The following is a 15898-nucleotide window of genomic DNA, read 5'->3' as shown; positions in this document are numbered from 1 at the left end:
GCCATTAGCTAACATACCTACAGTATCAGAACCGATGTTAAAGTCAAAGGGAAGCTTAAAGAGCTTTCATTTGTGAAGAACCAAAGGCCAGCTGGAGACTGAAGATGTGAGACACAAACAAGATGCATCAACCACTTCAAGACAACTGAGCACATTTTGGCCCCCATCATTAGGTGAAATGTTCTGAGAAGGGTCTCCACTGGACACATCTACAAGCATTCCCCATGCTATGCCCAATGACAGCAGTTCCTCAAGCACCAGCCAAGTGAATACATCTCATCAATGTCTTCTCACATCCTTTCTTTATCAGATATAAGGAAAGGCTATAATCTTGGGCCCAATTTTGATCTTCACAACATAAAGGACACAGCAAAATCTTAACAGTGTACAGTCCTGAAAGGGTGCAGTCAACAAACTAGAAATGAATTGGATATGAAGCAGCTGAGTAGGGTAAATTATTACCTCTAATGAAGATCTGAACTGATAACTTTAGTAGGAAAAAATACCTGTATGTACATGAGAAAAGCACGACAGGTGGAGCAAGCAGTAAAGTAAACATTACAGCATATTTACCTACAAGGCCCCTCCAATCTAAGTGGAACATCTATGGCAACATAAGTGGCTTTGGGCATGTACAAGTAAGTATATTGTAGAGCCTGAGCATCTCCTTCCGTCTGGTCACTGCATCACTCAGCCATAGCTTTAAACCAAGTCTAACTTCTGCAGTTACTGCACATGTGAGGAAAATAAGTCTTCAAGGACTGAGTTCAGCAAACCACCGATCTCATCATCAGGTTCATGCAGAGCAGTAATCCAGTTTTACAAGTCATCCACTATAATCCAGTGAGGACCTGAATTATGGCCAGATTTCATTATCCGAGGATTCGGTGGATCCCATTTCATTGCATTTCCTCTCCAGCAACAGAGTCCTACAGCAGCATCCTGCCCAATCTGCTACCCAATTTAAATATTAAAAAGCTTATAAAAGGGCATCGTCAGTTAATCTGGAAACGTCCATTGAATAAATACAGCAAAAAAGTAGTACTTGTATGAAAATCTGTGAGAGACAGCATTAAACTACCATCGAACTTACTTAAAATGCAACTATTTTTAACCACCAGTAAATGCATTTTTTCTGCACTACACCTTAAGTGCAGAGGAAGGAAAAGGTTTAAATTCAGTAATATATCTCGATTATGTCAGAGAACTGATTCTGAAATTCGCAGAATTCCCTGACATTAATGCAGCACAGTTATTTAAGCAGAACCTTCATTTAAAATAAGACACCACTCCTCAAACTTTGGTGGAATTACTCATGAACTTAAAATGAGATGCAAGAGAACTCTGCAAAACTTCAGCTTCCGCCCTTCTGCTATAGCTTATCTGTTCCCATCAGACTTGTGGATTTTTCATAGGGCACTAGATAGCAGGAAAACACTAGAAAACGAACAACACTGTTATTAAAGGAAAGTCTGGGTGATGCTCCCTCATCTGATCCTGCAGCATTTTTATGCCCTGTCACCTCCTCTACAATTTCCTACCAAATGCATTCACTTCACATTTCCTTTTCTCCCCTGAGAAATGTCACTATATGGAAAAACATCAGCCAGCTCATTCAGGCAGAGCAGGAACAGGTTACAGCCCTCATTTCCTTGCCACTATTTACACAGTTTTGTGTACTTTTGGTGTGTTCCTCACTCATGCCATGGGGAAGGATAGGTCTGGCTCACTGCAGTGCTCTCAGTATCTCACTTTCAGACTCCTGCTCCCTCAAAGGTTGAGTTTTAGGTACAGGAAGAGATGCACTGAAATGAACCATCACCATGGATGGAATTGCCCCAGTATCAGCCCATTACAAGGGCTCCCTACCCAGAGCATTCAGTCCCAAAAGATGAGGGATAAGAGCTACAGGAATTAGTCATTTCTGTGTCAATACAAATGATTTGCACTAGAATATAAACTCACACATTGCCTTAGAACAGAATTTTAAGCAAAGCAGTTGCACTGACAGAAAACCTGTTTCTAACCAGGACTTTTAATTGTTACACCTACATATACATCATTGCCAGCTAAGGATAATGACAAAGAGGGAAAACATGGCCTTCTTTGGTAAAGCCTAACTGGAGAGTCTCTCTGCATCCACATTGTTTAACCCCAGTCCAAATGACATTCAGTAGGGCCCAACCAAGCCTTATGCTCACTGCATACCTCTTCTAAGTGCAGATTTACCCATTGGGCTAGGGCAGCTCTAAACAGAAATTCAGCAGCATTTCCAGCACCCAGACAAAGCGGGGCACTCCAAGCTCCCCCTCGCACAGGATCACACTGAGCTGGAGGTGTGAGGTGAGGGTGACAGCATCAGGCCCAACTCAGGCTATAACACAATTAAATCCTTCACAAGGGGCAGGGCCACATCTTATCGTGGCAGCCGGATCAGTCAAATCAATCAGCGATGACTCAGAAGAGAGGCAGGACAAGGAAGAGATTAGAGCTCTGCTCAAGCACGGTTCCCAAGCTGTTCCTTGTTATCAGTTGTGCCCGCAAGATACAATCCAGCCTACAACATTAAGAAATGCATTTGTAGCTGGTGTTCCTGCCCTGGTAATGAAGTCAGCCTGTAATTATGCACTCTGTAAGCAACCATAAATTCAACACCTGCCTTTTCACACTAGGAAAAGAAAATTAAAAAGCAAATACACATCAAGCCCATTTGACAAAGAAATCACAATCTGATCTTTAAACACATGCTTACAGTTTTAGTCCTGTATACATCATAAGCAAAAATTCATATTGGCTGGAGCTTAGTATTAATTCATCCTTGCATAGGAAAAGGGCACAGCTGCGTGACAATGTATCATTGGGAATCACATCAACCTTTTAGGATGGGGAAAAGGAAACAGCCTTGAAGGGCAACTGCCTCTTTTGACACTTATACACGCAAACAACTGACCCTGGGTCAGCAGTGGTTTGTAGATGCAACTCTCTCTACTCCAAGTGCCTGAAATAACAGCAAGGCAATGCTGCAGCACCATGGAATCACAGCATTGTTATGTGATACTCAGGGGACACGTGGCAGGTCCTGGGCTAAACAAAAGGAGATGTGTTGAGGGGATTTGGACACAATGCAGTTCAGCCACTGCAGCAGCTTCCATGGACCAAGGCCATGCTAGAGAACATGCTAACCAAAAAGGCCAGCTGTATTTAGCGGGATAGAGACTGCCTAAGAAAGCAGGATATTGTCTGAATAATTTACTTTTATTCCCAGTACTTGTGGCTCCTAATGAGGTGTCACTGAGTCTCCATTGGACTTTGCACTGTAAATACTTACTGTGAGTAATGGCACAGCTCATTAACAAAAATCCTGCTTTCATTAACAGCCACACAAAGCCTTCCAAAACCTTGAGTCAAGCATCATTGCCTCCAACCTCACAAAACCCAAGCAACTTAAAGTGCCACAGTATCTTTAAAACACTATGCAACTTAGCTCCAGTTCATTTAACTATTCACATTTTCCAACCTCTCTGCAATCCTGAGAAGCAGATTTAGTTCCTTTTTTCTTTCTTCTTCTCAATGAAAGCTATGATTCTTGCATAAGCACGTGATAAGGCTCAGTGGAAATCTTTTCCCCTGTTTAGTAAAGCAGTTTCAGAGATTAGCAGGTCAGCACCACAGTGGACAACGCTGCAAACCAGCTTTATTTATTTATTTATTCGAAAGCTGGAACTGAAAATGAGAAGCCATCAAATATTTAAGCAGGGTTGGCATCAACCACAGTTAAAAATGCTGCAAATAATAATAATAAATTTAAAAAAGAGAAATTTATTCTCTTTCACATTATAGCTCCTCTTGGGTAGAGCGAATAAGAGGGCAGGGTGAACCATTTGTGATGACTGGTCTGTGCATCCCAACGAGGATCCCTAAACACTAACGGGACACGTTGCTTTGGCACAGGCAGTGCCCCTGGATCCCCTGTCTCTTGTAGTGTAGGGTTTAACAAACCTCACTGGGTTTCTAGCAAAAGAAAAAAGAGAGAGAGAGAGAATTCAGAGTCCTGGTGAATCCTATGTTCAACATCAAAAAACAGCAACAATGGACAGTCACCCTGTCTGGTCCTGGGGAAGAGAAGAGAGATGACCTGGATTCAGGGGTTATTTGAGCAGCTCTAGGGAAAAAAGCCATTGCTTTACTAACCAGGACACTTGACGTTAGTCACAAGGCAAGATGAGTTGCTCATCTGCAGGCCTGCAGGGTGGATGCTTGCCAGAAAAGGTGCAGTGTTAAAAGCTGAATCATTTTTCCACTCCAGTTCTACTCAGCAGCCTCCCCCCAGCATCCCTGAGATGCAAGTATAAATCCTGCTATAAAGGAGTCTAATTAGGGTCCCTGCTTTTTTCTGAGAAACATCTGATTTTTATTTCTTCTTTAATGGGATGAAATAAGACCAAACAAAAGAGAGAATAAAAGAATTGTCTTGGGAAATCTTTCTTTTTCTTCATTTGCTTTAAGGAACTACAGTGCTGGGGATAAAAAGGAGCGAAGCAGAAACAAGCAGCATTTGATCAGCGCTGTTGACCTGCCAGCAGGAGGGAGCCATGGATATAAAAGCCTGGGAAAAAATCAGAAGGCATCCTTTTCCAATATGCATCTCTCAAAAGACACAGCGCTATCCTTGCATGTTTTTTTAAACCCAAACAGCCTATATGAAGATCCTCCTTTGAGAAACTTCAGAGAGCAAGAACAAAACCAGAAGGATGTCACATGCTGCAAGAAATACTGCAAGAATTTAACACTTTCAGAGTCAACAGCTGAGGTCTAAATCATTACTACCCTTGAGTTTGCTGCTGGTATTCACCATGTCAGTGCATTTTCATTTCCAGGAGTGTATATTCACTGTATGAACTGTTTTCTCTACTGCTAAAAGTGTACTATACATTATCAAGCCAGCACCAGTTATACTAATGGTATGCACAGGTTTGGCACTACCTGTTGATTCTTGTTTGAGCTTGGTTGTCCAATACAGTTTAATTTCCCAACCTTATTCACTATAACAAAATTATCTCTAAGTTTTCACAGAATCATAGGATCACTGAGGTTGAAAAAGACCACTAAGATCATCTAGTCCAACCATCAACCCATCCCTACCATGCCTACTAACCACAACCCTCAGTGCCACATTTATCCTGTTCTTAAACACCTCCAGCTCCCCAGGAAGCCTGTTCCAATACCTCATGTTCATCCAGTTCCAGACACTCTGAGTTGTTTTCCTGCAGATATCCCTGGAAAATATTTGCACCTCTAAAGTCTAACATAAACTAAACAAACAAAAGTCGACCTTCACAGTATTTTCGCCACCAAAGTTCTTATATTTTCTTTATTTTTTGTAGATACTTCCAAAAGTCGTCAAATATCACCATAAACCATTTCCGCAGTATGATGTATTTCTTGACAATAAACATGAACAGATAAGAATGGTAAATAGTACACCAAATGAGATGAGTTATTTGCCTCCTCTCTGTAGAAGTGAAGATGCTCTGTCAAAGAAATCTAGTTGGGAGCAGCTCAGCATCTGGTTTTTTTTTAAATCTTTTTTTAATGAAAGCATGCCTTATAGCCAGCACCTCTTTCCTTGCAGTGGTGCTTGCATCTCTGAAGCCAGAGCACACAGCTCCACAGTGGAGGACTACAATCCATTTCTTTCCCACCTTTAACAAATTAACAGACAAATATCTCATTTTCTTCTCCTTCTTTCACCAGAAAATAGGCTATTTGCCATTAGCTCAGAGTAAATCCACACTAAATCTACCCAACCACAATTTTAGATTCCACAACTAAAACTAGAGGGGACCAACCTGGTGGGTCCAGAAGGCTGCTTCCTTTACTGCTTCTGGCCAACCAGAGGCTGAACGCCGAGTCATGTCTGTGATTTACACTCCTCCTTTTCTTTTTTTGACACTTTCATTTTCCTCTGAATCAGCATTATCAGCATTCCCTCTGATTCAGTGATGGAATCTCCAGCACCAACACAATGGAGTCTGATGTGTCATCCTCAATCATCTTCAAACATTTTGAGCCCTTTTCTCAAGTACACAGAGATCACTGTCTGGCACGATTTATAAAACTGAGCATCACGAAGCTTCTGAAACAAGGTCATTATTAGATTTGGTTGATGATTTGCAATGTAAAAAGGTTGTAAAGGAAAGGTTTTCAACCATTTCTCTTCTTCATGCAGACACAAATTCAATTTCAAAAGACTGAAAACCAAAAGTTTTCAATTGCCAGCAACCAAAACCTGAACAGATTTTCAGGTCAAGGTTAATAGATGAAATATTACTAATAGGGAGTATGAGGGATGCTCCTTTCTAGCTTAAGAGTTGGGAAAGACACAGCCATGTTGGATATCAGCACAGCACATTCACAATAGCTGTTCCAAGCCCACCACCCTCTGGTGCAGACCCTTCCCTAACACACCCTGCCCCTCCCCTGACATCTCCATGCTGTTCCTTTGGGCCCTGTTGCCATCACAGAGAGCAGAGCTCAGCACTGCCCTCCACTCCCTATGAGGAGCTGCAGCCACCATGAGGCCTCCCCTCAACTCCCCTCTGCTCTGGGCCAAGCAAACCCAGGGACCTCAGCTGCTCCATACACACCTGGCCCTCCAGACTTTCCCCATATCTGTTGCCCTCCTTTGAACACTGCCTACATGCTAAATGGTGATGTTTTCTGCTGCAGTACCTATGCCTTGGCATCTGTCTCCTCACCTTTCATGCATCTGTTTCCACTCCATCAACCTTATTGTCAACAGTTTTATAGCATGGTTATTACTCTTCTTTCCTCATCTTTACGACCCTCCATCACAATGGCAAATGGTAGCTGTCCATTTCTCATTTCACCTCACAGAAAGAAGTCTCTGTAGTGAGAAGTGATAAAAATAACATGATCTGTCTAGGAATCTTCCTACAGTTTCTTCTGCTGAATATGAATTACTCATAAATTAAGGGTTTAAAATCCTTTAGGGTGTTTAGAAATCAGGGAATACAATACCAGATCATCCCAGCAGCTTGTAAAGATGGCTGCTGTTTTGCTACCAAAATAGCCAGTGTAGATGCTTCAGGGAAAGGGAAGTGGATACCAAGAGGGGGCAGCAACAGAGCCTACTCAGAAGAATTCCTTCCTAAACATTTAGCAACAAGATAATCCCTTCTGAGACTTTAAACCCATCAGAGACTAAGTCCCATTGACCAAGTTCCACAAGTTGTTGAAAGTTAAATGAAAATAAAAACACACATTTTTAACAGGAATACTATTTAACCATTCAAGTGCACATTTCTATTTCTCCCTTAGACTGACATCTCATTAGCTTTCTCAGCCCCTTGTAACATATGTTCTGCTTTTCCTCCCTCAAGTTATACCTTTCTTACTTCAACAGCCATAATGCCTTTTGCGATCACTGTACGTTTCTTAACCTTTTACACAGTTCCTCTGTTCCTGAGTATTAATAAGACACAAGAACAATATTACACATTATATACATATATATGTAATGTGTGTGTGTATGTGTTGTTTTTTTTTTAAATCACCCACTCAACTTATTGCACCATGACACACTGAATGCTGTGCCTACAGGTCTCCCCATAATGACCCCAAACCTTTCTCCAGGCAGGCACAGTTCACATACAACAGGAGCATACAAGACACTCAGGTTCCTCCCAGCAGATATTCCTGTTATTCCAGCCAGCCTATCTTTGGTGACAGGTATGCTGACTTTATCTGGTTCTGTTACATAACATCCTTCAAAGACTGACACGTATCTCCCCTCCATCCTTAATGTAGAAGGACAGAGTTTCACTTCTCTTGAAACTACTTATCTTACTACCTATTATATTAATCTAAGATACTCATATTCTTAAAATACTTCATACTTAGCTTAGGCACACCATATATATATATATTAATATATGTATATTAATATTTTCTCATCACAAAAATGGACATTATTTCAACTTCATTGAAATAATGCACTTGACCCAGTTTCAAGTTCATGCTTCACATCTCTCCTCAAGACTTCCTTGGCTTTGTCTTGCAAGTAATTTCATAAAAGATTTTTTCACTGCACAGATAAATTATTTCTATCACTTCTCTCTTCTCCAGAAGCATCCCAGCAGACTCATACAAAAATACTCTCCCATACAGACGGAATTTAGCATCACTCTTTCCATTCATTTACTCATTTTATAATTTTGAATCTGATTTAGCTGCTTCTCCAGTAGGCAGGTAAAATACCCAATATAGCAGCATCAGGAGTATTACATGCACCAAAACTGATTAGCACAGACTGCCCAGGGAGGTGGTGGAGTCACAGCCCCTGGAAGCGTTCAAGATGTGTAGATTGGGCACTGCAGGACATGGTTAGTGAGCATGATTGGGATGGGCTGATGGTTGGACTGGATGATCTTAGATGTCTTTTTCCAACCTTAATGATTCTGTTATTCTAAAAACACACATATTTGCTCTTAACCTGCACGGTGCCTGAGAGTCAAAAAGAATCTAAGAAAGAAACCATTTTTTGTCAGCAGCTCTGATACTTCTTATCTCCCTGCAAACAGTTTGACTGAATGGAAAGCAGAAGAGTCTCTCCATGGTTTTTTTTACTGCAAATGCAAAAACAACAGAAGGAAAGCAAAGATTACATGAAGAAAAGTTCTATTTAGATGGAATATCAGCTAAAATTTCCTTAAAGTGAAATCTGTTCATTTTTGGAAAAGTCTCTAAGGGGAAAACCAAAAAAGACGCATTCCAGAACAAGCGTCAAGAAAGCACCGAAATACAAGGCATAATAAAACTACACCCTGGGGCGGTAGGGGGATGGGCATGAGTATCTCATCATCTCCATCATTATAGCTGAATGTGTATTTAATGCCAGTGAAAAACATGGGTGTCACCAGCTTCACTTGAAGTCAGAACTTATGCAACACATGAACCGCGTGCTTTAGTATCCCCTTCATCATTAGCAAACACAGAAAAGAAGAAAATCACCAAGCAGTTATCCTCATCCTAATTCAAGTTAATAACTTGCCAGAAGCACAGAGTACTGCATCCAGCATCTGCACCCCAAAGGTAATTCAACCAACAAAGCCCATCTCCCACAGATGCACCTAACTCACCTCCAGGGCAGCTGCTGGCATTGTAGGGCATTGAGAGACCACATGGTACAAATGGGCATCACTGCCAGGATTGAATGATGTTAACGCCAGGAGCCCATGGCTCCATCAGTGCACACCATGAAAGCCACCCACGGGAAGATTCATTTGAGCTGCTGCTCATTTGGTCTGCTCTTCCTAAATGCAGTGTGCTGAACTACTACCATCCCTGATGAAAGAAACCAATGTTAAAAAGGCTTCCAGAAAGCGACACTGCAATACGTTATTATTTTACTGTCTGTGCTATCACAGCACCACAGAGCCTCAGGCACAGCCAGATCCCACTGCTCCAAATGCTGTACCAGTGCAGAAATCCCACAAACTGGCAGATACCCATATTCCTCAGAACAGTGAGGAGACAGAAAAACAAGCTGTCAAAGAAGGAAAAAAAACTAAAAAGCACAGCAAAAGGCAAAATGCCTTGTAGATTCAGAATGAACTACTGCCAGTGTGCTAAGCCTTTTGCTTCTCAAGCCTTTTGGGTATAAACCCATAAGACTTGCACTGAGTATTCAAAGGACCTTAATACCCTGTAACAAGCAATGCTTCAGCCCCAAGTCTGCTCAAACCAGAGTTGAACACAACAGGATCGTGGAAATCAATGGAATTATGGCAAATGACAAAGTTTTGAGACCAACACATAACAGCCTGGCATCAGCCGTGTTTCAGATAAGCTACCAACTTTGTGCTTCCCTTTTGCAAAGCAGCTGCTCTTCTACCCTGGCTCTTCGCAAGCTGTTTTTGTTTGGTTTTTTCCCTCCATCTAGACATGTTTGTAACTCTATTCCCTAGGATATATCCCATTGCATGGATTGCACACACACCAGCACAAGCTAACGCACAGCTCCTTAACCACGTGAATGATGGATGTATGTATCTCAAAAAGCAGTAAGTGAAACTTAGTAAACAACGTTGTCTGTCCTTCTGTAAAGGAACGAAGGAAAAGCACGCTGGTCCAGCCTCAAACTGGCACAGAAAAAGGGCCCAGCAGGGATTTTGGGCACCTAAAACCCAGGATGCAGTGCTCTGAATGTACCTTCTTGGTACCTCTGCTGAGGTTCAGCCATCACCTTGAGCTACCTGCAGAGACCCAACTTTCATGCAAAGACTTTGGTATGAGATCAGCCCTAAAAGAGCCCGTTTCTCTGGGTTGCAAAAGGAGATGATAGGTGATTCAAAGCAGATGGCTCCATAAACCTTCTTTCAGAACAATTAACATTTAGAAGAAGCATTCCCAAAACAGCCAATATGTGGTTATCCCACATCTACCCCTTACTGCAAGATTCCCCACACCTGACTAATACCAAATTCTCCCACCGAGACAAAAAACAGAGATTCAGCAGAGGCAATACTCCTGGGACTGTGTCTCAGCACAGGGCCTTCTGCACGTCCTATAATACAGCTGCTATAATACAGCACCTATAATACAACTGCCACCCGGTGCAGCCTGGTCTGAGAGTATACAACTATTTCCTGCTAAACACTGAGACCACAGAAGGCACAGCGAGCATCCTCAGGGAGGCAGAAGAAGGGGACTGACTGCTGCCAACCCACCAGCAGCTTCCTTCTTCCCAGCCATAAGAGCTCCATTTGGGATGGTGGCCCATAGCCTCCTCATCCCCTGCACCTAGATTTAAATGACACGGACCCAGTTGCTCTTAAAAAGTATTGGAGAGGATCTGCCTGCACATAGGGATGAGGATGGAAACCCTAGAGCAAAGGAGCAGCCTTGGGCACCTCCATCTAGGCCACCAGAGCCAGCAGAGGGCTGGGCATCCCAGCAGCAGCGCAGTGGCTCTTTGGGGCTGTCACAGCAGGACAGAGGCAGAAAGTTTCTCTCCTGATTTGACAGGCATGGACACTCCCGGCTGACACAGGGGGGTCTGAGAAGCTTTAATCTCCTCTTCATCTGCACTGATTCAACAGAGTATTTAGAAAAGCATCAAGGGCCACCCGAATCTCCCTGTTTGATGGGATTCTCTGCTATTTCCTCGCAGGGATAACCTCCGGAGGGTCTTCGCGATGGCTACAGCGGCAGCTCCACGGGGGGTCCGACCCCACGGGCAGTACCAATAGTACGGCACATCCCATACACTCACACAGGGTGCCCTCCCGCATCTCACCCCAACCGACGGACAAAACCCCAGAGCAAAAGGAGGAGAAAAAAAAACCTCACCTCTTCGCAGGGCGGCAGCTGGAGGGCGGCTGCCTGCCAGCCCAGCAGCCAGCAGCACACCCAGGCGGTGCCAGGGCACCAAATCCTCCTCTTCATCCTCCGCTTCATCCTCCGCTCCCGCAGCGGAGCGGCCGCGCACCTCTTTCCCCGCTCGGCAGCCGCCGTTCGGGGCTCACCGGCCCCGCTCCGGGCTGCGGCTTCTGCAGCGGGGCATAACACAGCGGGGAGACGCACGGAGCTGGCACGGAACGCAGTAGCTCCACCGACCCCGTGCCGGCAGCCGGCACCGCCACAGCCGGGAGGAGGGGCGGGGAGGAAAAAGAGGAGGAGGAGGAGGAAGGTGGGCAGGCAGCGCAGGCAGCGCAGGCGCATGCTGCCGAGGCTCGGCCAGCCTGGAGATAAACGCAGGGCAACTCCTGCTTGCACCTTCGCCATCTCCAAAGGATGAAATTCCTGGTGTGGGATGCCAGCCTGCAGCCCCTGCCTGCCTGCCCTGTTCCCTGTGCTTGCGCATGGCTGCAGGATGCAGAGTGAGAGCTGGCATCCATTGCCCGTTTTCCTCTCTTAAGCTGGGATCCCACCTGATGGGACACATGGTGGTTGTCCAGGTGGGACATGTAGTTGATCATGACAGATCGCAGGTTGGACATGGGGTGGAACACTGACCTACCCACCACAGGGTGACTGTGACCCTTCCCTGTGGGATGGGAGAAGAGCAGCTGACCCAGGTTGGATGGGGCCCTGGGCAGCCTGATCTAATGGTGGCAACCCTTCATTGAGCAGGGGATTGGAACCGGGTGATCTTTGAGGCCCCTTCCAACTCAAGCCTGACCCAAATGCACACCCAAAATTATGCAGACTTCTCTCTCTCTGGTTGCATTTTAGGTCAGATTTTGTCTCTCCTTCCCCAGAAATATCCAACTGCTCATTCCCCATGATGTGTTTTAGTGCTTTAAATGCTCCTCACCCTGACTGGCATCTCTGCTGTGCTTGCACGTTTTCCTGCCCTCTTCTGTCCCTTCCTTTCTGCCTCCTGTTACCTAACAGCAAAACCCAGCACAGCACAGCACAGCACATTCCACGTCACCAGCACAATATGTTCCTGTCCCTATTGATCTACCTTTTCTTGCTCCAATACATAATGCCTTTTTTTTTGTACTTCTAATTTGTTGAGTGACTTTTTTGTTTTGGTTTGGTGGTTGGTTTTTTTTGGCAGTATCTCTGCAAGTCCTGCTCTCTGTGATGCAGGTTTGACTCAGCCTTTATTCATCTCTTGCAAAGAGATCACACATGCAGACCTGTGTGACCCCTCTCACCATCCCTGCCCGGTGCCATCACTGTGACTCCATGCTGACACCAAAATGGTATCATTAGCTCATTTTATGTCATTGGGGGATCTTGCCAGGGCAGTCTGGAGGGAGCTCAGTGATGCTCTGCTAACGTCAACGAGTCTGAAATTACCTTTTGTTCTCAGCCTGCCTTGCTCCACTTACAGCTCTGGCTGCAGGAAGGAAAACAGACTATTGCTTCTTAGGCTGATGGTCCCCATCCCTCACCAGGATGTCAAATAAAGCCTCATGTACACTCTTACACAAAGTGACAAATTGTGTTTGTCCCCAGATGAAGTGAGGAGCAGGAGAGAAACTGCAACGATGTTTTCTGTTTTGTGAGTGTTGCCTTGCTTCGGGTTCAGGGAGATCACAAAGTCGGTCCATGGATTCACTGCTCCCTGTAACTGTGGGACGAAATCCTGGATGTGTTTAAACTGTGTTGGATGTGGTGCTCAGAGACATGATTTAGAGGGTTGTTAGTTAGGGTAGTGTTGTTAGGTGGTGGCTGGACTCGATGATCTTTAAGGTCTTTTCCAACCTGAGCAGTTCCATGATTCTGTGATTCTATAACAGAAGAATTTCTGCACCCAAAGCACTTCTGATTCCATGGGATGCTCAAAAAGGCAATTGAGCCACTAATATAGCAGCAGCAGGAGTCAGCCTTCCCATATGATATTGGGATTGGTCAGGAGATGGAGTTCCCAAGTGGGCTTTATCAGCTGCTCTGTTACCCTTTTGTTTCACTCATTTAATTTCAAAAATCAGAGAAGAACTCAGCTTACAACTAAAGGGTTGGAGACTCAACACAGAATCACAGAATGGCCCGGGTTGGAAGGGACCTCAAGGATCATGGAGTTCCAACCCCCCTGCCTGGCAGGGCCACCAAACATACACCTTTACTAGATCAGGTTGCCCAGGGCCCCGTCCAATCTGGTCTTGAACACCTCCAAGGACGGGGCATCCACAACCTCCCTGGGCAGCCTGTTCCAGGGCCTAACCACTCTCCTAGTGAAGAACTTCCCCCTAACATCCAACCTAAAACTCATTTCCAGTGGTGGGTATTATGTCAAAACCTATTTGCTCCCCTCTATGAAACTTGCTGTCTTCCTAGCAAGAAAAAAAACCAAAAAACACTAAGATAAGAGGGGTTGGGTTTTTTTCTTGTTTTGTGTTTCAAAGTGACAGAAGATCCAGAAATTTCTTGAGCTTTAACAGCAATGTTGTCACTTTGGTTGCGGCATTATTTGAATAGGATCCAAAATGCCTGTAATGTTAAATCCTGTAAATCTTACCTGAGGGCAGCATGGCAAAAACTCTGCAGTGCCTACTGAGCAAGAGGACAGCAAGGAATATATATATGTGTGTGTGTGTGTGTGTGTGTGTGTGTGTGTGTGTATACTATTTTAAAAATTAATCAGCTTAGGTAGATTTGTAGTAATGAGGCAGAGGAAAGCTGTGCTGCATTTGGGAATCATCATGTAACTAACACACTAAAAGGTAAGCAGTACATATACAGGAGCAGAGTTAAAGGCTTTCTGTATTTAGTAAAAACATATAGCAGTAAGTATTTCTGGGAGCTCTGAGAATACATCTGAAATCTTGACCTAATGTGATCTAATATCTAATATCTCGACCTAATCCAAGTGAGAGGATACATAAGTAATTGAGAAGAACCACACAATCTGAGTTACAAACATTTGCCCTGCTCTTCTATTTTGAAGTACAAAAAGAAAAAAGGAGGAAAGCCAAGTAGTAATGATTCCTACTGCAGACACTATGAGATTTGTTTCAGGCTCCATCTCCAGAACTGCCTGAGCTTTATTGTGCCTCTCCATGAGCCCGGTGTAAGCTAAAGACGTGCTTAAAAGTGCACCTTCATACTGCAGTCACAGCTGTGCTTAGAGAAACCTGATCATTTTTAAGCATTAAACACTAACGTCTATAAATAGTTCTTCCTATCAGCAATGAGGTGCTAAAGTTAATCGTGGACTTTGGTGTTTGCAGAGCTCAAGCTATGGGTTTCTCCCATAGCCAGTTAGCCGTGGCGGAGGAGCTGCCATATGTCGCTGCTGTTAATGACACCAAGTGAAAGGGAAAATTAAATGGCTGCCAGCTACTGTTTGGAGACAGCAATTAGTAACTACACTCGGGATTAGTCAGGCCTGTAGGCTGACATTGGCTTGCGTGGGAATACATCACAGAGGAAAAGAAGCTATTAACCCTTTTGCATTCTGCCTGCTCCTGATAAAACTCGTGGCTGTTGGAAAGGTGATCAATATGAATGGGATTTCTTCATTGGGACCCATCTCCCATTGCAACCAGACCACAGAAGAATGGAGAAGTTTGGGGAATGTCCTACACTGCAGCGGGAGCGCACAGGGAGAGCTCGGTGCAAGATCCAGATGTGGAACCCCTAGGGCTGCTGAGCAGCCACCTCAAACCTGGGAGCAAATATAAGATTGAGTCCCTTCAATGACAGTAACATACAGCAGTATGGTGCAGCTAGGACAGCCCTGCACCAAGGCAGGGCACCAGAAGGATCAGATCTGCCAGTCCCATTTGGAGAAGATGCAACCTGCCCAGACCATGATGTTCTTCACATCCTTGAGTACGCAGCCTGAAGCTGCTACCCATCCATCAGCATTGATGAGGAATTTAAAGCATATTTTAAACATTTAGAACTTGCTTTAAGTGGTACCCCAAAGTGTCCAGAGCTGCAAGCAATGATAGTGCTCACCTGATTTGCTTTAATCACATATTTTAAGAGGGGCTGAATGTCACCTTAGAAATGTCTTTTCTATCCATTAACTTGCACAGAACTCAGTCATGAATACCTACATGTAGTCAAATGAATCCCACAACTCTTTTTCTGCTTAGAATGCTCCTTGGATGAGGTCCATGTCCTCCAGCTTTGGGTATGTGTTACATGGCACGTCCCTGCCTGGCTCATACAACACAAACCACAGTCCCATTTGCATCCAAACCAGAGCACAGCACTGTGAGATGGACCAAGGAGTGCACAGCGTGGTTGCTGGGCTGCATGATCCAGGTTGTGCAGGCTTCATCATGTAGCTGTGGTGTCCTTATGTAAACCCACACCTGCAAAGCCCTGCCAAAACACTGGCTTTTTGGCTAGAGAAAAGTCAGGACCAGCTTCTACTGCCTTTTTGTAATTGCCACTCCTGTGTGTAATG

General features: G+C 44.3%; 1 protein-coding gene across 2 annotated transcripts in view; it reads right to left on the bottom strand.

Annotated features, from left to right (window-relative positions):
* The window catches only part of ELAPOR2 (endosome-lysosome associated apoptosis and autophagy regulator family member 2), an 83236-nt gene extending 71561 nt beyond the window's left edge, over positions 1-11675 (bottom strand). For both annotated transcript variants that reach the window (XM_015875491.3, XM_085512702.1), the window contains exon 1: positions 11374-11675. In XM_015875491.3, coding sequence (XP_015730977.2) covers positions 11374-11481 — 108 coding nt within the window. In that variant the 5' untranslated portion in view covers positions 11482-11675. The remainder of the gene's footprint in view (positions 1-11373) is intronic.
* Positions 11676-15898: the final 4223 nt, after the last annotated feature.

The sequence above is a fragment of the Coturnix japonica genome, chromosome 1 (genome assembly GCF_054131305.1).
Source record: "Coturnix japonica strain WE chromosome 1, WE-NBRP24, whole genome shotgun sequence".
Taxonomy (NCBI): domain Eukaryota; kingdom Metazoa; phylum Chordata; class Aves; order Galliformes; family Phasianidae; genus Coturnix; species Coturnix japonica.
This window is presented reverse-complemented; position numbering and strand designations above follow the sequence as displayed.